Source organism: Periplaneta americana, chromosome 12, assembly GCF_040183065.1.
Source record: "Periplaneta americana isolate PAMFEO1 chromosome 12, P.americana_PAMFEO1_priV1, whole genome shotgun sequence".
In the NCBI taxonomy this organism is placed as follows: domain Eukaryota; kingdom Metazoa; phylum Arthropoda; class Insecta; order Blattodea; family Blattidae; genus Periplaneta; species Periplaneta americana.
In genome coordinates, this window is record NC_091128.1 from 166,279,789 (window position 1) to 166,303,539 (window position 23,751).

Consider the following 23,751-nt stretch of genomic DNA (forward strand, 5'->3'; position numbering starts at 1 on the left):
TATACAGCCTCTATTTAGCAGCTCGAATTTTTTTAAAAATTTCGCTCTCAATGACATGCACGCAATCGTTAGTGAAGTCACTTCCTCCCCTGGTGCTGCCAGAGCGAAACCAGAGACAAGGACTATAGGGTGAAGCCACTTCCTCCCCTGGAGCTGCCAATCTCTTCTCGGATGCTTTGCGCGTTAGTTTTACCCCTCCTCCCTGCTGCCCCTTGCCGTGAATCCAGAGTTTCCAGGCGCTGCAAAATTTGCAGCAGTTTGTCAGTAGCGCGCAGTTTTAAATGCATTTTCTTTAATGTTGTGAGTATAACAAGTGTAACAATGCTTAATTCTGTACAATATTTACAGTCTATTCAGTTCAGTACCTTAACAATTCAGGAGAAATGAGAAATTAAGTGCCCATCAGTTGAATCTCATAATGGAAGGAGCCGCTAAACAAAATACAAAGGCTCGCATATTTTTTGCTAATTTATCCAGTATCCCTGCTTTCTTCTCTCGATCTCCACTCAGTCCGTATTAGATTAATGTGTTTCAAAGACAATTCCATCAGCTGGGGCAACAAGATGGATTTAAAATAAGAACAGTAAATGTTGTTCATGAGAAGAAGGAGCCATTGCAAGAATGTTTTCAAACCATAATGGAATCTGAAACATCTGACATCACAATAAATGGGGCAAGCGCCCTGGTGCGTACTCTTGAAGATCCTGAATTTAATTTCTGGCTCAGTTATTTTTTTCATTTATTGATGTATCACGTATATATATTATACAACCAACTACAACATCGCCAGTTAGATATTTCCAAGGTTCAAATCTGCATATAAAAGATTAAATTATGGTTTATTTAACGACACTCGCAACTGCAGGGGTTATATCAGCGTCGCCGATGTGCCGGAATTTTGTCCGCAGGATTCTTTTAAATGCCAGTAGGGGAGGCTAGGGCAAAGTGGAGTGGATTTTGATATCATCTAATCCTGTCTTTGTGTTTAGTTGTATCACAAAGTTTTTATACACAAACTAAACGTTATACATCTGTCAATATTTAAACACAAAAATAATCTTATAACGAATGAAGACAACAAAGCAATTAGAAAAATAAGAGGACCCTTTAATTTTCCACTTTACCCTCACCAAGAGGGCATAGTGGAAACTCGGAGAGGGCAAAGTGGAAATTACATAACACACTATATAAATGAATATATTGTAAAACATAAAATAATTGTCCATATTTAAAACATTTTCAAGCACTGCAGGTGTCACATAGGCTAGCCTACATAGTCTGGAGATTAATATCAGCACAAATTTAATGAGTCCAGTCTTTGCATTTACAACACATGATCTAGTCTTCCGATGGTGGGTCAGAATATTGCTCTCCACAGCCCAAACAGAAAACATCTTGCTACCTAGGCGTATGGTTTAGTATACTGGCGGCATCGTCTTACCGGCCTTCGTTTTCACTCCTTTGCCGCCAGGTTTCCCACCTGCTTCTCGCGGACTGCCTTCTTAAATGGAAATATCAGTATTTCAGTTTTCTGACAACGTGTTTTCGGTTTGGTTCTCCAATCTGAAACAGTACGCCTAGGTTTACTTTGGGGAGTGGAGCAATATCTTCTGGTGTCACAAGAAGCTGCACATTCGATGTTCCACACTTTACTGGGTTGAAAGGCATCTATCTATGTATTCTCCTGCTTCATTGGGAGACCTATCTTCGCAAAGAATAGCTTATCAATGTAACTACTAGGCTGTACTGGCAATAATGGACAGAATATGGAGCAAAATCATCTTCTATGAATATGTTGCGTCCATATGGAAAAATTTCAGTCCTTGAGAATCCGCTAATGATATTCGGAAGCACGATCGATTTCTCAAAGTTTTCACGGATCAGACCTGCCACATCATATTCACCGGTGTGTTTTCCTGGATAGTTCTTCTGGAATTTGTCTACTGCAACTTCAAAATGCGTCTTGAATGGCTTGTGAACTGCAACATCGACAGGCTGCAGCTTGTGTGTGAAGGAACCGACAAGATTATGATCCCAATTTCTGAAGCGAATTCAAGAGCTTGCAATGACTGGTGAGAAGTATGATCGTCAAGAGCCAACAACACTGGCTTTTCTTTGTTAGGTCTGACAATTTCTGCAAAAGTTTCAATCAGTGCAAAAAGTTATCTGCATTGATCCAGCCAGACTCGCAGAACCAATTGTACCAGGATTGCTGGGTAACTTCCGGCGTTGGACCTCAGACTCATTTCGCCATCATTATTCACATATCAATGATATCATCATTATTGATACCATATCCCGGGTTCAGTTCATGGTGCAGTGTGCTGTACTTGTACAATACGGCCGTTCGGCTACCAATCATTCAAAGAATAGGAGTGGTAAGCACAATAAGCCTCAGACAGTAGTGTAAGCCTTCCGGTCCCTCCTCCGTAGAACAGGAAAAAAACGTAAACTATAAGCCAAATGCATTAACTATCTTGCAATTGCATATTAGGAGGAAATCCAGACTCTATGAGTGAATCCCAAACTAAATGGGCAAAGTGGAAAGTTCACTCTTTCGGTTTCCACTTTGCCCTCCACGTGAGTTGCAGGTTAGATGTGGTTGTATCTTGCCAAATGAATTTTTAGAAAAAAATAGCCATCACAACTTCTTCCCAACACTTGTAACTGTGCTTTAAACATTAATAATAAAATCAGATGTTATATATATATATAGCGATGCCTACAGATTACTTACCATAAACAAATAATTTCTTGCAGCTCGTTTCATTGTAATCACAATTCCACCATGTACAGCGATACTAGCGCTGTGCGGCTAAGTAGAAACATACATACTACCATAAGCTTTGAATATTATACTGAATAGTGCTGATCTCTGTTGTTCTAAGAGCATAAGAACGATTTTCCACTTTGCCCTCGGCTCCCCTAAATCTACTGACATGAGCCTGTCTCATTTAAACACAAGTTACAAGATAAGGTGCATGGAACTAATCTTTAAGTAAAGTAAGTTGCTTGGTTTATTTTTGTATGCAGCCCCCCTTAATTCAATACCCATGAGCCGCCACTGTACAAGACTGTGTGAGAATTATAGCTGCAGGAAAGGTTTAGTTGCTAAATTAATACTAAAGTGTGTAACTGTGTCACAGGACATGAGTTTTATTCTTCTGCTCAGATACCAGATGGATTTGAATGCAACATTACATTTGTGTATGCTATGCGGTCAATTGGAAAGGCATACTAGCCTGGAAAGAATTTCTGTGCAGTGATTAACTCGCCCATACCCCCTCTAAATTCAATGCTGTTTTGAACCCTAGTAGGTCAATGAAGAGTATCCACCGGCCACTGAACGAATATTGCACACTTTTATTACTGCCAATGTGGCGCTATAAACCAATTTCAATACTTTTATCACTGATAATATCTTTGAAAAATGTGGGAGTGCAAGAGGCCAAATGACTTTGTTGTCAAACGCCTGGCATTAGAAAACAGCAACAACAACATGCTTTTATCACAACATATTTAAATTCTTATTGTAATACATACATACATACATACATACATACATACATACATACATACATACATACATACATATAGAATTATTACTATATTAACATATTTAATATAGCGCAAGACATAGACTGAACGAATTAAATGTAATTATTATGAAAGTCGCCATATTTATCTTCATGGAATTACGATCCACTTCCACTGGATGGCTACTGACACCGACAGCAGGGCCGGCAATACATGGAAACGAAGTTATACTAAATGTGGGGAATGTTACTAAAGGTGTGTAGTATTATGTGACAGGTTACGTTAGGTTAGATTAGGTGTGATTATGTAGATTAGGTTTAATTACGTGTGTAGTATTATGAGATAGGTTAGGTTAGGTTTAATTACATGTGTAGTATTATGAGAGAGATTAGGTTAGGTTAGATTAGGTTTAATTACGTGTGTAGTATTATGAGAAAGGTTAGGTTAGGTTAGGTGTTTATTATGTGACAGGTTAGATTAGGTTTAATTACGTGTGTAGTATTATTAGAGAGATTAGGTTAGGTTTAATTACGTGTGTAGTATTATGAGAGAGGTTAGGTTAGGTTAGATTTAATTACGTGTGTAGTATTATGAGAGAGGTTAGGTTAGGTTTGATTAGGTGTGTATTATGTGACAGGTTAGATTAGGTTTAATTACGTGTGTAGTATTATGAGAGAGGTTAGGTTAGGTTAGATTAGGTGTGTATTATGTGACAGGTTAGATTAGCTTTAATTACGTGTGTAGTATTATGAGAGAGGTTAGGTTAGGTTTGATTAGGTTTGTATTATGTGACAGGTTAGATTAGGTTTAATTACGTGTGTAGTATTATGAGAGAGGTTAGGTTAGGTTAGATTAGGTTTAATTACGTGTGTAGTATTATGAGAGAGGTTAGGTTAGGTTAGATTAGGTGTGTATTATGTGACAGGTTAGATTAGCTTTAATTACGTGTGTAGTATTATGAGAGAGGTTAGGTTAGGTTTGATTAGGTTTGTATTATGTGACAGATTAGATTAGGTTTAATTACGTGTGTAGTATTATGAGAGAGGTTAGGTTAGGTTAGGTTAGATTAGGTTTAATTACGTGTGTAGTATTATGAGAGAGGTTAGGTTAGATTAGGTGTGTATTATGTGACAGGTTAGATAGGTTTAATTACGTGTGTAGTATTATGAGAGAGGTTAGGTTAGGTTAGGTTAGATTAGGTGTGTATTATGTGACAGGTTAGATTAGGTTTAATTACGTGTGTAGTATTATGAGAGAGGTTAGGTTAGGTTTGATTAGTTGTGTAGTATTATTATTACTATGTTGGCGACACTGAAACCCACGTTACATTAACGAAATATGGCCGTATTAATCATTCACGCAAGACGATTTTCGTATATAAGGTACGTATTTAGAGGGCGGGTTGGTTGGACTTACGGCTCTTCCAGTGATCACATCAGTTTCTACTAATCAATACTATAAATCTAAGGCATTTTCAAAGTATTTTGTCAAGTTTCTATAGTGGCTGGGACTTAAGTAATATTCACCCTGTTTTGACTTAAGAGGGCTGCATTTGTCGAGGAAAGGTGCTGGACCAGGAATACATTAGGGTATTGTTTATCTTTGATTCAATTTTTACAAAATTTAGATTTTTAAATATTTACTGTAGGTTCCTTTTTCACAGAAGGAATTTAGGCCTATGCTAGGAAGGCAAAATGTTTACCACTTGTTGCGTGGTAGTTGTGTAATATGACTTTTTTTAAAGCCTCGAACTCAAAAACTTTCAAAGTAATAGGCCTATAATATAATACTTTCAGAAAAATATTTAAATTCTTTTAAAATCAGTATTTTGGTTACTTTCTAATATTTTTTCGGTTAGATCCTCTTAAAAAATGGGATAACGTACAGAAACCATGAAACTAAAACTCTACAACATTTCATCAACATAGGATATGTACTGTTATAGAAGAAGGAATATAAACATAACATATTGAAGATTGCGGAGACAGGGTGTACCACCTCCTATTAAAGGAGATGGTTAATTCTTAGTATGAAGTGAGAAATATTTATTGTGTTTTTCATTACGTCGCCCATATGTGTTGTACTTCGAGCGTCAAGTCTTAAAAATGAACTCGCAACCGAAATTATAAATAATTCTGTTTATAGGCCTATATTGAAATTAAAAGGGTCTATTTTGAGAGGAAATAGCATTCACAAAAAAATCTAACAAGCATGGGTCTGAGAGTTAATTATCTTTGAAGAAACTAGGACTGTGAAATTGACATTGTAACAACAGCATATATTCCAATGTCATCTCTTTGCTCGTTTCCTTTCGATTACGTCACATCAGCCTGTTTACTGCATTGCAGTAAGAAACTAGCAAAGAGTTCATATTGGAAGATACGCTGTTGTCACAGTACCAATTTCACTGTGATACTTGTTCCTTCAGTCATTAATTTGAGGACCCATTTTTTTTTTTTCTTGTAATGAATACTATTAAGATATTATATCTTCTTTCCTCAACTCACACTAGATAATGTGGCGTTGTTAAAAACCAACTTCACAGTCTTTGCTTTTTCAAAGATATTAATTTTAGGACCCATATATATCAGGTTCTTTTCTTGTTTTTATGATTACAACCTCTCAAAATATGAGACTCTTTTGTTTTCTCACATTAGAAGATACGGTTTTGTTACAATACCAAATCCACAGTCCTTGTTTCTTGAAAGGTATTAATTTTAGGACCCATGTTTGTTACATTTTTTCCTTGTTTCATGAATACCTAACTCTCTCAAAATATTACCCCGTCTTTTCTTAATTCACATTAGAAGATACGCTGTTGTTACAATACCAAATCCACAGTCCTTGTTTCTTCAAAGATATTAATTTTAGAACCCATGTTTATTAGATTTTTTTCCTTGTTTTATGAATACCGAGTTCTCTCAAAATATTAGCCCCTCTTTTCTTAATTCACATTAGAAGATATGGTGTTATTACAATACCAAATCCACAGTCCTTGTTTCTTCAAAGATATTAAATTTAGGACCCATGTTTATTAGATTTTTTCCTCGTTTTATGAATACCTATTTCTCTCAAAATATTAGCCCCTCTTTTCTTAATTCACATTAGAATATACGGTATTGATACCATACCAAATCCACAGTCCTTGTTTCTTCAAAGATATTAACTTTAGGATCCATGTTTATTAGATTTTCTTCCTTGTTTTATGATTCTCTTAAAATATTAGCCCCTCTTTTCTTAATTCACATTAGAAGATATGGTGTTGTTACAATACCAAATCCACAGTCCTTGTTTCTTCAAAGATATTAATTTTAGGACACATGTTTATTAGATTTTTTCCCTTGTTTTATCAATACCTAATTCTCTCAAAATATTAGCCCCTCTTTTCTTAATTCACATTAGAAGATATGGTGTTGTTAAAATACCAAATCCACAGTCCTTGTTTCTTCAAAGATATTAATTTTAGGACCCATGTTTATTAGATTTTTTCCCTTGTTTTATCAATACCTAATTCTCTCAAAATATTAGCCCCTCTTTTCTTAATTCACATTAGAAGATATGGTGTTGTTACAATACCAAATCCACAGTCCTTGTTTCTTCAAAGATATTAATTTTAGGACCCATGTTTGTTAGATTTTTTCCTTGTTTTATGAATACCTAATTCTCTCAAAATATTAGCCCGTCTTTTCTTAATTTACATTAGAAGATACGGTGTTGTTACAATACCAAATCCACAGTCCTTGTTTCTTCAAAGATATTAATTTTAGGACCCATGTTTATTAGATTTTTTCCTTGTTTTACGAATACCTACTTCTCTCAAAATATTAGCCCCTCTCTTCTTAACCACATTAGAAGATATGGTGCTGTTACAATACCAAATCCACAGTACTTGTCCCTTGAAAGGTGTTAATTTTAGGACCAGTGTTTATTAAATTAATTTCTTGTTTTTATGAATACTTACTCCTGTCAAAATATTATACTCTCTTTTCTTAACTCAGAATAGAAGGTATACTGGGTGTTCATTTCAAAGTGTGTCATGACGTCACTGTTGTTGGGTCACCGATTTGAAGCGAGTTTCAGCTCATATGTTAGAGAAGTTGCCTATTATTTAAGGCGTTCTTCAATCTGAACTTGAGAACGTGTACGGTATAACTTGAACGTCGTAGCAACAGATGGCGGTCTGTACGGTCTATGTGCTACCATAACCTCTTTCGAACTGTGTTTTGCGCCGGCAAGTCGTACGCAGGGTATTTGTTATCATCGGTTGCGTACGGTAACATTCCACAACACAAATCAAATGCTCCGTGTCCATGTTGACCGTCGAAGTTAATGTCAACAAATACGTAAGTAATCGTCTTAACCCTCTCCCCATATCCCGACAGTACGTATTTCCAAACAGTTCACATTCCTGCCACTACCGGCGTTACCGTACGTATCGGTACGCACTCTTCAGAATGAAAGCCGTACTTGCTAGCCAACTTGTCTGCCTCTTAGGTTATACACCTGAGCTGCGGAAGTGTAGGAAGATTGAATTCTTTAGGCTCATCAGCTAGCCACATGACGGCATACAGCGAGCCAAGACACATTTTGAACTGAACACCCAGTAGTGTTGTTACAATTCCAAATCCACAGTCCTTGTTTCTTCAAAAATATTAATTTTACGACCTATGTTTATTAGAATTTTTGTCGTTAACTCGCATTAGAAAATATGATGCTGATACAAAACCAAAGCCACAGTCCTTGTTTCTTCAGGAATATATTTTTTAGGATCCATGTTTGTTATACTTTCTTTGTTCTTTTTATGAATATTACATCCTCTAAAAGTACTAAACAATTTTCGTTAACTCATATTACAAGATATGGCGGTGTTATAATAGCAAATCCAAATTTGTTGCTTCTTGAAAGATATTAATTTTAGGACCCATGTTTATTAGGCCCTTTTTGTTGTTTTTATGAAGACTGACTTCTCTCAGGACATTAGTCCTTGTGCGTTCAACAAATACTTTGTCTTAACCAGATTTTTTTTTTTCAAATAGTGAGCAATCCGGTTCATTTTTCATTTTAGTCAGAGTAATAAAAATCACGAACAAAATATCAAGATTTGCGCAGGACGACAGCTCTATTTTGGTTTTCATTTTAAATAAAGATCCCTAAATAATATTGGTGTGTGGATAAGCTTCAGGGCTTCTACCGCGTTGTCTTGGTGTTATTGGCTGACGTTTCGACCGCTGTGTTGTGGCCATCTTCAGAGCAGTTGTTGGATAAGGAAATAGTCGAAAAAAAATCGAAAAATCGAAAGAGAATTGGGTGGACAAATTTAAAATGTACGCAAAACGCGTCCTTGCAAGGGGTTGGGGGCTGTACAAAACTAAATATGTGAGCTCCAAGCCTGTTGGCCACTAGTCTCACTCCGGGTTACGCTGCTCCACTGAAGGAGCTCTAGAAAATTTTGAAGGGGAAGCCGAAATTAGACGTAACCTCTTAGGTACCACTTACGCGAGGGGGACGGAGATTTGATCAAGTGATCACGGAACGGGGCGAGGAGGAGATGGCTGGTGTTTGCCGTTAGGATGGCGAGACGCTGTCATCTGTTGTTCGATGACAAAGCATGTGAAGGCCGTCGGAAGAAGCGCCGTGAAATCTAATTCTGCAATTTGAGAGGTCCCTGTCCTTTCAAATTGCGACTAATTGGGTGACCTCGTATATTTAATAGACAATTTATAGGTTTTGAACTAGGGCATACGTCGTTTATAATAAAGGGGAATATATATGGGGAAGGGCATATAGGTCCGTAGCCCATTTCTTATAGGGCTCATCCCGACATTTGTCTTACGCCTTAGGAAAACCACGGAATACCTTAGGCAGGATGAGTTGACTCATATATAAGAGACTAGCAATTTGGCTATTATGTAGGAGGTGATTGTTGTCATGAGCCTTGTTGAATCGTCTCAATTTTGAGACCAGCCATTTGGCTATATGATGGCTCAATTACGAAGAGGGGGGAGAGATGTAATTGTTAATTAATTTAGAGTAATTAGGGAGATTCATGGGGATATGAGTGCAGGTCCGTGGCCCATTTCTTTTAGGGCTCATCCCGACATTTGTCTTAGCGCCTTAGGTAAACCACGGAAAAACCTTAGGCAGGATGAGTTGTCTCAATATCAGAGACTAGCCTGTTTTGGCTCTTAGGTTGAATGACTCTATGAATCGATGGATATATACTAGCCAATTGGCTCTATGATAGTTCCATCGATCAACAAAAGTAGATATTGTTAGGGAGGGATTTTCTTTAGCCCAGTTAAGACAAGGTCATTTTAAAGCGGTTGCACTATCCAAAGAGTCTCATGGAGTTGAGTCGTGGCTACCAAAACCTGGGAGTAACGCCAGCCTCCCTGTCCTCCTGTCTCAATAGTATAGCTAATGGACCTCTGCCAGCTATTATATATATATATATATATATATATATATATATATATATATATATATATATATATATATATAGTAGTCTCGATGGGGGGAGTACTTGCTGTGATAGGTAGTAGGTTCTCCTTCTGGCATCTGATTGGTCCTACGTTGTCCAACAAAAACAAAAACAGACCTCAACCGGATTGGACAACGTAGGACCAATCAGATGCCAGAAGGAGAACCTACGATCTATCACAGCAAGTACTCTCCCCATCGAGACTACTATATATATAATAGCTGGCAGACTATTTCCTTATCCAACAACTGCTCTGAAGATGGCCACAACACAGCGGTCGAAACGTCAGCCACCAACACCAAGACAACGCGGTAGAAGCCCTGAAGCTTATCCACACACCATGTACACCAGCCGCGGAAGCCTACGCGAACATCCCTCAATATTGCTTTAATAGTACATTATGCAACGAGCCTATAATGAAGGTAATTAAGAAGCGAGTATGGATATTTATGAAACGAGCGCAAGCGAGTTTCATAATTTTCATACGAGCTTCTTAATTACCATTATAGGCGAGTTTCATACGACTTTTTATGCTCGACCATATTTCTAACTTGATATTATTAATTTTCTTTGTATCTGACCTTGGCCAATGTCCCGTATGTTGTGAGATGTACGCAGACGCAAAAGTATTGATTTTTTTCCGAGGAACAGATGTTCACATTGACCTTGCTAGGCCATAAGAACCTACAGAGATAGCATTGAAATTAAATTAGACATTGAAAAACGAGATGACGAATTCAATTTATTTGAATATTATTTACAATTAACGCTAATAATTATTATAGTAACAGAACATAACCTTCTGCGACAGTATTGGATTTCCAGCCTCCGTGACTTTTCGCTAATTCTCTTTCGATTGCATATCCGAGAATAATCGATACTTGCGGTTTTATAACGGTAGAAAGCTGACCTGTCATTGACTGAACAGTTGTAACCTGAGTCGTCATTAGCTGAAAGACCTGACCTTTAATGAGTAGGTGTACTTTAATGACATACATTAAAGGTCTGCTACCAGGTGTATAATTACTACATTTCGGCATGGTCGAGCATAAAATTTGTTACATTACATGTGCACCATTCTCGAATAAAATTACTGGTTTATACTGAATTTGAGCAAAATCTCACCCACAGTTTAGTATAAATCGCTGTACAGGGTGAACCGTAAGCAATGTCATTAATTTCACGGAGTTATCCTACAGATATTTAAAACAAAATGGTTTGATACAATTTTGCTCGTTTTTGCTCCCTTTTCGAGATGAAAATTGTTTTATATGAGACATTTCATGGATTGTTTTGGGAAAACCATTGAATGAATTTCTAACGTGCTCAACCGCTTTAAGAAAGCAGTGTATTATGATAATACCTAAATGACTGGAAGAATTTTAGTTTTCTATTTCAAATGTGCAAATATTTGATCCGAACAAATATAACATTGTAAAATTCCTTTGCAGACCGAAGAGTTACATTTTGTTCGAATCAAATTTCTGTACATTTAAAGTACAAAACTAAAATTCTTTATGCTCGACCATGCCGAAATGTAGTAATTATACATCTGGTAGCAGTCCTTTAATGCATGTCATTAAAGTACACCTATTCATTAAAGTTCAGGTTTTCGATTATTCTAGGATATGCAATCGAAAGACAACTAGCGAAACGTCACGGAGGCTGGAAATCCAATACTGTCGCAGAAGGTTATGTTCTGTTACTATAATAATTAGCGTTAATTGTAAATAATGTTCAAATAAATTCAATTTGTCATCTCGTTTTCCAATTCTAAATCAATTTCCAGGTTATATCAAAATTAGTTCATGTTATTCTCTAAATTATATCAAGGTCAATGACATTATTGTTCCTCGGAAAAAATCAATACTTTTGCGTCTGCGCACATCTCACAATTTACGAGCCATGCACAAGGTCACTTCCGATCTTCAGTCAGATGCGAATAAAATGAATACTTCTGAATAATTTCAAGTTAGAAATATGGTAGAGCATAAAAAGTCGTATGAAATGTGCCTATAATGGTAATTAAGACGCTCGCTTGCGCTCGTTACATAAACAAACATACTCGCGTCTTAATTACTTTCATTATAGGCTCGTTGCATAATGTACTATTCAGTCATTTAGTAGACTACCATAATACACTGCTGTCTTAAATTGACTGAGCGTAGTGGGAATTATATTAATGGCTTTCCCAAAACACGCTATGAAATGTTTCACACAAACCTATTTATATATCGAATAGGAAGTAGTAACAGCAAAATTGTATTAAACTTTTTGTTTGAAATATCTCAAGGAATAACCCCCTGAAATTAATGACATTACTTATGGCTCACCCTGTATAGGTACATCCTATCTAATGATAGAGAACAGAGGGGAGGGGTAGATGGAAGGACAGGCGGGCTCTGACCTGATAGCGGAAGATGATTCCAGCTTCGGCGAGGGCGCGCGCTAGGGCGACGCCGTGCTGGTAGGGCGCCGTGATGTCGGCCAGGCCGTGCAGCAGGTACATGGAGTGGCTGGGCACGTTGCGCGCCCTCTGCGTGGCGTCCGCCTCGACGTAGCCTTTGTAATTCTCCCCAGGCACGCCCAGGATGCGCTCCGTGAACGCCGAGTCTGGGGGTTCAGAGAACAGATTCCATTGAAATGAGGGTCTTCGGCCTTCTTCAGATTATTGCAGATATATTAGGCCAATAAAACAATATATTGAAGAGGCAATGACGATGATGCTAATGATTTTTTTAATATAGGTCGATACTTCTGACATTTATAAAACATGTGTGAAATTTGTTGTAGGCTTTCTGCCCAATATTAGATTTATCTATCTATCTATCTATCTATCTATCTATCTATCTATCTATCTATCTATCTATCTATCTATCTATCTATCTATCTATCTATCTATCTATCTATCTATCTATCTATCTATCTATCTATCTATCTATCTATCTATCTATCTATCTATCTATCTATCTATCCATCCATCCATCCATCCATCCATCCATCCATCCATCCATCCATCCATCCATCCATCCATCCATCCATCCATCCATCCATCCATCCATCCATCCATCCATCCATCCATCCATCCATCTATCTATCTATCTATCTATCTATCTATCTATCTATCTATCTATCTATCTATCTATCTATCTATTTATTCTGGTGTAGTTAAGGTCATCAGGCCTTCTCTTCCACACCAGCAGAAATACAAATACAATAATAGAAATAAAAACGAAATAAATACACTATAAACAAAGTAAAGCCACACATAAATATACACAGGTTGCAGTCACACAAACTTTAAATGAATGATGAAGTATCATAATTAATTGTATCCTAACTAATTATAGTACATTATGCAACGAGCCTATAATGATAGTAATTAAGAATCGAGTATGGATATTTATGAAACGAGCGCAAGCGAGTTTCATAATTTTCATACGAGCTTCTTAATTACCATTATAGGCGAGTTTCATACGACTTTTTATGCTCGACCATATTTCTAACTTTAAATTACCGGTATTCATATCTACACATTTTATTTGTAACTGACAAGATCGGAAGTGACCTTGTTCTAGGTCGTGAATTGTGAGATGTGCGCAGACGCGAAAGTATTGATTTTTTCCGAGGAACAATAATGTCATTGACTTTGACGTAGTCCCGTTATACTTGATAATATTATAATATTATAACCTTGATTATTGAATTCGACATTGAAAAACGAGATGACAAATTGAATTTATTTGAATATTATTTACAATTAACGCTAATTATTATAGTAACAGAACATAACCTTCTGCGACAGTATTGGATTTCCAGCCTCCGTGACTTTTCGCTAATTCTCTTTCGATTGCATATCCGAGAATAATCGATACTTACGGTTTTATAACGGTACAAAGCTGACTTGTCATTGGCTGAACACATGTAAGCTGAGTTATCATTGGCTGAAGATCTGTACTTTAATGAGTAGGTGTACTTTAATGACATGCATTGAAGAACTGCTACCAGATGTATAATTAGTACATTTCGGCATGGTCGGGCATAAACTAACATAAACAAGAAACTTGCAATTTTAATCTAGAGTAAAAATTAAAAAAAAAACACAAACCAACACTTCTATCAGTACCTAGAAAGCATTAAATAAGACAAAATTTTCCAATTTAATTTTGAATTGTGGTGAAGTTCGGCAGTCCCTGACGTCATTAGGTAGATGTGAAGTTCGTGGTTATGACGTAGCCTAAATTTATTACAATTGGATTAAGATTTAAAAACTGAGTTTTGTAAAAAAAAAATGTACTCCTGTAATAAATTAAAAATGAGCTACATATTTTGTATGACTGTATGTAGCAATTTAGAATGATGTGTAATCCTAATTAACCCTATGGCTCTTAAAACCCACCTGCATTCAGTTGCAAGAATCATAGATCTTTCTAAATTGACATTTTTATACTTACTACTAGCTGATAGCACCCGGCGTTGCACGGGTTTTCCTCTCTTCTTCTATTTTTAATTAAACTGCTTATTACATTTTCGGAAATCTCGGAAACATAACTATACACAACCAAAACGAATTGTCTTTACTAAGCTAAGATGAATTTTTACTTCACGCCACTTACATGAATTGATGAACTCCTTAGCGAAATGCCTGCCAGCGTTAACTCAATTTAAAACAGTTGTAAATCAGGCACCGAAAAGAAAACATGTCATCATGTGCCCGACGTTCAACGGTTTTTTTAATTTATATATTTATTTGTTTTTATTTATTTCTTCTGGTGTAGTTAAGACCATTAGGTCTTTTCTTCCACACCGCCAGAAATACAAATAAAATAATAGAAAAATCAAACTATGAACGAAAATATCATCCCTTTTCCTCTTTCTGATCAGTTTCAGCATCGAATCAATAATTTAATTTATATTGGAAGATTTTTTACCCCTTGACCGCTGTACATCCACTTACATCATACCCGTTTTTTTATAATTATGACTTAGAAAACTATATCTCACAAATTGAGAACATATTATATTAATTCTTATTTTATGCACAGAATACAGATACAATATAAACTTGCAGTAAGTCATTTTTTAACGTAAAGACTAATATTGTGGGAGACGTATAGGCTTAACGGTATTTTAGAAATTAAGAGAGTGTTATTTACGCAATGCGTAACATACTACATTTGTAACGTGATTATACAGATATAATTTCGCAGTAACATATTTTCGGACGTGAGCAACAATATTTTGAGAGACGTATATTTCATAATTAATACAGTGTTATTTTCAGTCGCTTTACGTACATTCACATACTACATTAACAACATGACAGAAATATCGTTGAATTGCTTTTTGATATGTGTAAAATATTTTTTTTTTCCACTCCTTTGGTATAATATATAGTCGAAGATGTCAAAAAGACGCAGTTTTTAAGTCAATGTCTACAACTTAGAGCTACTGTCCTTGAGCTTCAGTTTAATATGGCGATTACCAAAGCTCGGAACTTGGGGACTTGTGTGTCGTGTGCTTGAGTAAGGTTAAGGTACAACGTACACAAAGCTCACGCTGCAAGTGCTCAGGGACAGTCGTGTGTACTAAGAAAGTGGCCACAACTAATGACAGGAAGGCGGACGAAGAAACTGTTATGTCGAAGCCAGTGACATTCAGAGAATTAAAGGTAAACGGTTAGTTTGAGGAAATAGAAAATACGTGTTATTTCGAATGGCTATTAAAGAAGTTTGAAAATACATTTTGTTTTAAATTTAAGATACAGAATTTCGTGGAGAATTCGGAGGAGATACATTATTTTTTTCGAATGGAGAGTTTATATTTTGTAAGTTGTGCCACACACAAACTAGAGGCTGGAAATGAAATTCATTGAAAGGCATTGCAGTCCCTCAAATTGTAGAAAAGTCTGTCCATAGCCATGGATCGAGACGTAGAGGGCTTGCCCTAGTAGTGACACACTAATTGAAAACTATTTTCGAGAAAAATGTAGGATATACTTATCTTTCTCAGATACGAGATCAGCTATCTACTGCTGAAAATCGAACAGAAAACAGTAACAGTGAAAAAATTCAGTATTTTAAGTCTAATACCGAAAAATCTTCGAATGTAGGTAGTCATACACTGTAATAAACTGTACACAGCAGAACAGTAAATTTGATATATTTTTCATGTTTATTTTTATTATATATACGCTATGAAGTTACGTGTAAATTTGATATATTTTTCATGTTTATTTTTATTATATCTATGCTATGAAATTAGGTGTTTCAACCTACCATAATATTATCAATATGTTGTCGCAGCCAGAAACCACTTTTGTAGCAGACCTGACAGTACCTCTGTGCTGGAAGCGGGAGTTTGTTGACATTGAAGTCCGGTCGCTTAGTCACGTGCAAAGACACAAGTCCCCAAGTTCCGAGCTTTGGCGATTACAAATGTTAGTCGCACTGAAACTGCAGTTGCTTAAAATCGAATGGGTATCATAGAAATACGCGAGATGAAAACATCATCTTTCGCTTTTCCAGTTAATATTACTACTTCTATTACGTTTAGCGTGATTCTTCACACCAATTCTTGTTGGTGCATAATTTTGTTGGGTCAATATTTCGCAATAGTACTTCTGGTTATTCAATATTAAATAAATTATGTGGTAGCAATCCTTGTAGTTTGAAAGAATTCTAGAATTCAGTTGGATAAAACACAGTCTGCTCACTATCTACAACTGCATCGAGAAATTCATAATACGGTCCTGGACTGCGTAAAGATACTTACTCGTATTGCACGAATTATCTAGTTTTAACCTTCGTGATGCGTATCAACAATGTTATTTAATTTCATGTTATAATTTCCATGGTCTCGTGAAAGTCGATGTTGAATACAACAGACAATAATAAAAAACAATTGACTATAGAAGATTGCATTTTAGTATTACACATGAATGTCTGATCGTACTTAATTTTATTTTTTACTAGCCGTACCCGTGCGCTCCGCTGCACCTGTTAGAAATAAATATAAAGTAATTACATAATTAAAATAGGATGTTTTATCCAGAGAACAACTTTTACAACAGCGCAAGATAATCTGCTTCGCTCATTACCCAATTTTTTTGCATTGCATTTATTGCATATACAGTATATTTTATGTATTTTAACACGATTCAATTGAGCATAGTTAAAATCTGAATTATAAAATAATGGTTTGCTAAGCTATCGTACTATTACTGCATACTAAATCAATTTACACTCTCGTTGTTCGTTAATTCTCTGAGATTAAAATGAGTGTACATAAATATTATTTTAAGAAATACAGAAAACGAATGTACAAAATAGCCTATCAAATTTTCTGTGCATAAGAAGCTATTTTAATCTTACCTGTCCTCGATTTACTCAGACGTTACTGTAATAACATTATAGCATTATGTCCATAAACTACACTTTCCAATGGTGAAATAATAATTAATTAACAAATCGATTAATTTAGCTCCTGATATTACTTCATACAAACACAGAAACATTCTCTGTAGGCTATGTTTAATAGTTTTCGATTGTTGATGTCCAAGACCCCTGTTTCGATTGTTGTTGTCCAAGGCCCCTTATAGACGAAGTCATTTGTTCTTAATTCATTGCACCGTCTTAGACGGCGTTATTTTAATTTTAAAACTCATTTATCTCATTAAATTTCAGTCCTATCAAAATTTTGTAAAGAATAAAACTTATCGGAAATCATTTTCAAAGAAACATTTGTTATGTAACATTTTTCACAAAAATCAATAATAAGCGAGATAATTCAATTTATTTAATTCAGGCCCCCTTATAACCCCCTTTTAAATAAAGTATTTTGAATGCCATATAGCCTAAAATCTAAGTTACAACGAACTTAATTTATATTCCAATTTTCATATAAATCGGTTCAGCCATTATCGCGTGAAAAGGTAACAAACATACAGACAGACATACAAACAAAAATAAAAAAAAATGCGATTTTCGGCTTCAGGGTGGTTAATTATTTATGTTAGGACCAATTATTTTTGGAAAATCGAAAATTACCAGAAAAATTTCGGCTACAGATTTATTATTATTATAGATAATTTTAATTAATTTAACTTCCATTTACACAATTTTAATGTAGCCTATGTTCTTCTCCTGGTTATGAAGGTTAAATGTGCAAACTTTGGCACATATCGGTCAAAGCGTGTAGATTTGTATAGAGAACATACACACATACATACATATATACATACATACCCACATTCAATTTTATATATGAGGCGTTCAGAAGTCAACATGATTAACTCCTTTTCCAAAGATTTTGAGATATTTAGAATTAAAGTTGAATACACATAATTGATTCTGTGTTGTAGTCAAGAAGAGTGTTGCATTCTGTGGGCTTTTTGCTGAACTATGGAGTTATCACATTGACCACTAAAAATTTGGTCAATTTAATACATTGCCAACATAGAAACTCTAAAATAACCAAAAGTGGAGTTAATCATGTTGACTTCTGAACGCCTCATATTAAGATGATAACTTTTAGCTATTAAAATGGCGTATACTTACAACAATACATACAGTTCATATAATTCAGCTACTTTTACTCGTGGGTTTTAAAGATATAGCTCTTAAGGGTACAGCTTACAGCAGTAAAATTTTTGGACATATTCAATATTTTTTTCCTCCATTAATGTATCTTGTATAATAATGAAAATTGGTATGTGTAAAACACTGTCCTTCTGCTATATGAAAAAAAAATATTTTTACTATTTAAAAAATTATTTATATATATATTTTTTTCAAACTTCAAACTGATGGCAGTTTACTGTGCAGTGATGAAGCGCTTCCCTCATAACTCATAAATTTGTTAACTTTTTCATGTTCTCTCTCTTTTATTTTATTGCTGAAACTCATGTTTACAATATTATGCTCTTTCAACTACATTCCTTAATAAATAATTTTTTTTTTTTATTTTGTGTTAGAAGAAAATACTGATATTCGACCATTTTATAAAACGAATTTATTTTTTAACAGACAATGTATCGAAGGTAGACAAGCGATCTTTCATCATATTGTAGATATGACATGCATAAATACACACAAAAAATTTCATCACAGAATGTTGGATAGTTTTTGAGTTATGTGGGAAACACTTCATCACTCCACAGTGAACTGAATTTTGAAAACAAAAAATGTAAATAATTGTTTTTAAAACGTAAAAATATTTTTTCATACAGCAAAAGGACAGTGTTTTACACATACTAATTTTCATTATTGTATAAGATACAGTAATGGAGGAAAAAATGTTGAGTATTTCCAGAATTTTACTGCTGTAAGCTGTACCTAACCCCTTGAAATAAAAAGGAGAACAGTTTTCCAATTACAGATAGTTTTTAAACCTGAGACATTTTTAGATACAAAATGCATTTTAGTTATCAAACTTGAGCTACATTTTAATGATAATAGTGTTATAAAAGATGAACACATATCAAAATGCACACAGCTCTTAAAACTGAGCTGTATGCAAACTTAAAATACAAGGAGCTCTTAAACTTCGAGAGTGATTATCATCTATTTGCTTTCATAAAAACGTATAGGCCTAAAGCTCCTATTAAACAACTCTTCTAAAATTCATAAAGCCCTCATTCAACCATGCTCATAAAATGTATACAGCTCTTATTAAATGATGTTCATAAAATGTATAAAGCTCTCATTAAACCATAAAATGTATAAAGCTCTTATTAAATGATGTTCATAAAATGTATACAGCTCTTATTAAATGATGTTCATAAAATGTATACAGCTCTTATTGAATGATGTTCATAAAATGTATACAGCTCTTATTCAATGATGTTCATAAAATGTATATAGCTCTTATTAAATGATGTTCATAAAATGTATACAGCTCTTATTAAATGATGTTCATAAAATGTATGCAGTTCTTATTAAATGATGTTCATAAAATGTATAAAGCTCTTATTAAACCATAAAATGTATAAAGCTCTTATTAAATGATGTTCATAAAATGTATACAGCTCTTATTAAATGATGTTCATAAAATGTATACAGCTCTTATTAAATGATGTTCATAAAATGTATACAGCTCTTATTAAATGATGTTCATAAAATGTATAAAGCTCTTATTAAACCATAAAATGTATAAAGCTCTTATTAAATGATGTTCATAAAATGTATACAGCTCTTATTAAATGATGTTCATAAAATGTATACAGCTCTTATTAAATGATGTTCATAAAATGTATACAGCTCTTATTAAATGATGTTCATAAAATGTATACAGCTCTTATTAAATGATGTTCATAAAATGTATAAAGCTCTTATTAAACCATAAAATGTATAAAGCTCTTGAAATTTCACAAAAAAATTATATGAATATTGTTAGACCATATTCATCAGATTGTAGTTTTTAAAATGCATTCTCTTTCATAAAAACGTACCTATCTATTATTATGCCCTGTTTATCAGAATAACTGTAACTCTTAAAATTAACCTAATGTTACAAAAAATTGTGTTACCAAAATCTTTGTAGCTTCTGAAATAACTACCTTTGCAAAAGCCTAAATTACTATTCTTAAGGGGTTAGGTACATCTTACAGGAGTAAAAGTTTGGAAATATTCAACATTTTTTTTCCCTCCATTACTGTATCTTGTACAATAATGAAAATTAGTATGTGTAAAACACTGTCCTTCTGCTATATGAAAAAAAAAATTTTTACAATTAAAAAAAATATTTACATCCTTTTTTTTAAATTCAGTTCACAGTGCAGGGATAAAGCGTTTCCCACATAAATAAAACACTATCCAAAATTCTGTGATGAAATTTTGTGTGGGTATTTATGCATGTCATATCTACAATATTGTGCAAGATTACTTTTCTACCTTCCGTAGATTGCCTGACAAAAAATGAATTCATTTAAAAAATTGTCAAATATCAGTATTTCCTTATAACACAAAATAAAAAAAAAATATTATTTATTAAGGAATGTAGTTGAAAGAGCATGATATTGTAAACATGAATTTCAGCAATAAAATAAAAGACAGAGATAACATGAAAAAGTTAACAAGTTTATGAGTTATGAGAGAAACGCTTCATTACTGCACAGTGAACTACCACCGTTATGAATTTTGAAAAAAAAAAAAAAAAACAATATATAAATATTTTTTTTAATAGTAAAAATATTTTTTTTCATATAGCAGAAGGACAGTGTTTGACACATACCAATTTTCATTATTATACAAGATACAGTAATGGAGAAAAAACTGTTGAATGCTTCAGAAATTTTACTACTGTAAGCTGTACCTAACCCCTTAAGCTTTGTTTAACAAAAAGTATTAACCTCTTCATTTGTACCACTTTCACAAAAAGCATAACGCTGTATTCTTGACACATGTTTATCATAATGTTATTAAACCACGTTTATCAGGATACATGTAGTTCTTGGCTCTTGAATTTCATCTACTGTCACAGTAAATATAAAGTTTTTATTAAGCCTAATATGAAGACACTTGGTCAGTTGTAAGAAAACACCCAAGCCATAGCTGCACACGGTTCTATTGCTCTGCACATTAATATGAATACAAACAACTTGTCATCGGATTGCAGTTTATTCCATTAGACCGATTACGGGCAAAAACACATCCCTTCCGTTCAACAACTCGTGTATGATGATTAGACTCGCATGATGTTACTAATATGAATACAAACAACTTGTCATCGGATTACAGTTTATTCCATTAGACCGATTACGGGCAAAAACACATCTCTTCCTTTCAACAACTCGTGTATGATGATTAGACTCGCATTATGTTATTAATATGAATACAAACAACTTGTCATCGGATTGCAGTTTATTCCATTAGACCGATTATGGGCAAAAACACATCCCTTCTGCTCAACAACTCGTGTATGATGCTTAGACTCGCATGATGTTATTAATATGAATACAAACAACTTGTCATCGGATTGCAGTTTATTCCATTAGACCGATTACGGGCAAAAACGCATCTCTTCCGTTCAACAACTCGTGTATGATGATTAGACTCGCATGATGTTATTAATATGAATACAAACAACTTGTCATCGGATTGCAGTTTATTCCATTAGACCGATTACGGGCAAAAACACATCTCTTCCGTTCAACAACTCGTGTATGATGATTAGACTCGCATGATGTTATTAATATGAATACAAACAACTTGTCATCGGATTGCAGTTTATTCCATTAGACCGATTACGGGCAAAAACACATCCCTTCCGTTCAACAACTCGTGTATGATGATTAGACTCGCATGATGTTATTAATATGAATACAAACAACTTGTCATCGGATTGCAGTTTATTCCATTAGACCGATTACGGGCAAAAACACATCCCTTCCGTTCAACAACTCGTGTATGATTATTAGACTCGCATGATGTTATACGAGGGCATTGAAGATTTTGCTCCACGAAATTAGTTATACATGCTTTATGACTCCACATTTGATAATATTATATTTTAATTTGTATAGTTTTAGTATTTTAATGATTTTATTGACAGCACAATATATTTGAGACACCACACAAGGGATCTACTTAGCATGACTAAGCACATTCACATTGTTTTAAAATGAATTTGTTTTAATATTTTGACAGGACATTTAATGTTGATATAGATAACATAGTCACCATGTCATACTTTATTCTAGTCAAGGTAGTTTTAAATGTAAAACTTGTTTGTAATTGATTTTAGATGATACTTATATCTTGTACCTGAAGGTGCCCCACTAGAGGCGAAAACGTTTGTATCAAGATTAAATAGGATGTAATACATCAATATTTTTCCTCATATGTTTTTCTTTCATATGTAATGCAATGCTTAAGCCATATTGACTGAATAATAATTAATCATATTTTGATATTTGTTACTAATATGAAGAAGTTGGCGGTCATCCCTTAGAACATTTATTGTAAAAGTGAAAGATTATAAAGTTTTTGATACTTGAATCTACTCTGTCATTTTAAAATTTCGTGATTAGGAATGGCATGTCCTCGTATTTCTACTACTGTACAGGCTGCATTTTTGATGGTATTCCTATCAAACAACATTCTCAATAGCATTCTCTATTACTCCTTTAAATTTATGAATAGTCATTCTGAAACACTCTGTATAACAAAAAAATGGTACTAAACTGGTACTAAATCATTAGAGCCCGGAACTTTTTGGGTGCTAAAAGTTAAGAATGACACTGATTGTAAATGAATAGAATAGGTGTCAGTAAGGAGGGTTTAAGCCTGGTTCACAAGAGTCCGATATGTAATAATAGACAATAGCGGCACAAGGACTGGGCAATGGATCTTGTAAACCGTGCGCTAAATTGTAAGTGATGGTTAAAAGGTTTAAAGACCTTTAAGGGAACAGGATATTGAAAATTTGAAATTCCTTGTTTCTTTTTTACTGAAACTTACAGTTTTTGTTTACTGAACAACCATATGTATTAAATCTAAAATTGGATATTAGGTTTTAAAAAAGCAAAAGAAGTCCAAATTTGGTATCACCCCAAAATTGTGACAATAATATATGAAAATATGAAAGTAAATAATTGGAAATACTACGTGACAACTTCTATGAGAAGGAGCTTAGTATTTAAAATGATAAAGCTGATTGTTGGTATCGTGAAGACATGACAATATTATATTTTGATGGCCGAGAACGAGACTGTTACAACTCAAAAAATCCAC

General features: G+C 34.3%; 1 protein-coding gene across 2 annotated transcripts in view; it reads right to left on the bottom strand.

Moving 5' to 3' along the window:
- Positions 1-23,751, bottom strand: part of LOC138711154 (inactive dipeptidyl peptidase 10) — a 491,022-nt gene that overhangs the window by 82,861 nt on the left and 384,410 nt on the right. For both annotated transcript variants that reach the window (XM_069842506.1, XM_069842507.1), the window contains exon 13: positions 12,426-12,631. In XM_069842506.1, coding sequence (XP_069698607.1) covers positions 12,426-12,631 — 206 coding nt within the window. The remainder of the gene's footprint in view (positions 1-12,425; positions 12,632-23,751) is intronic.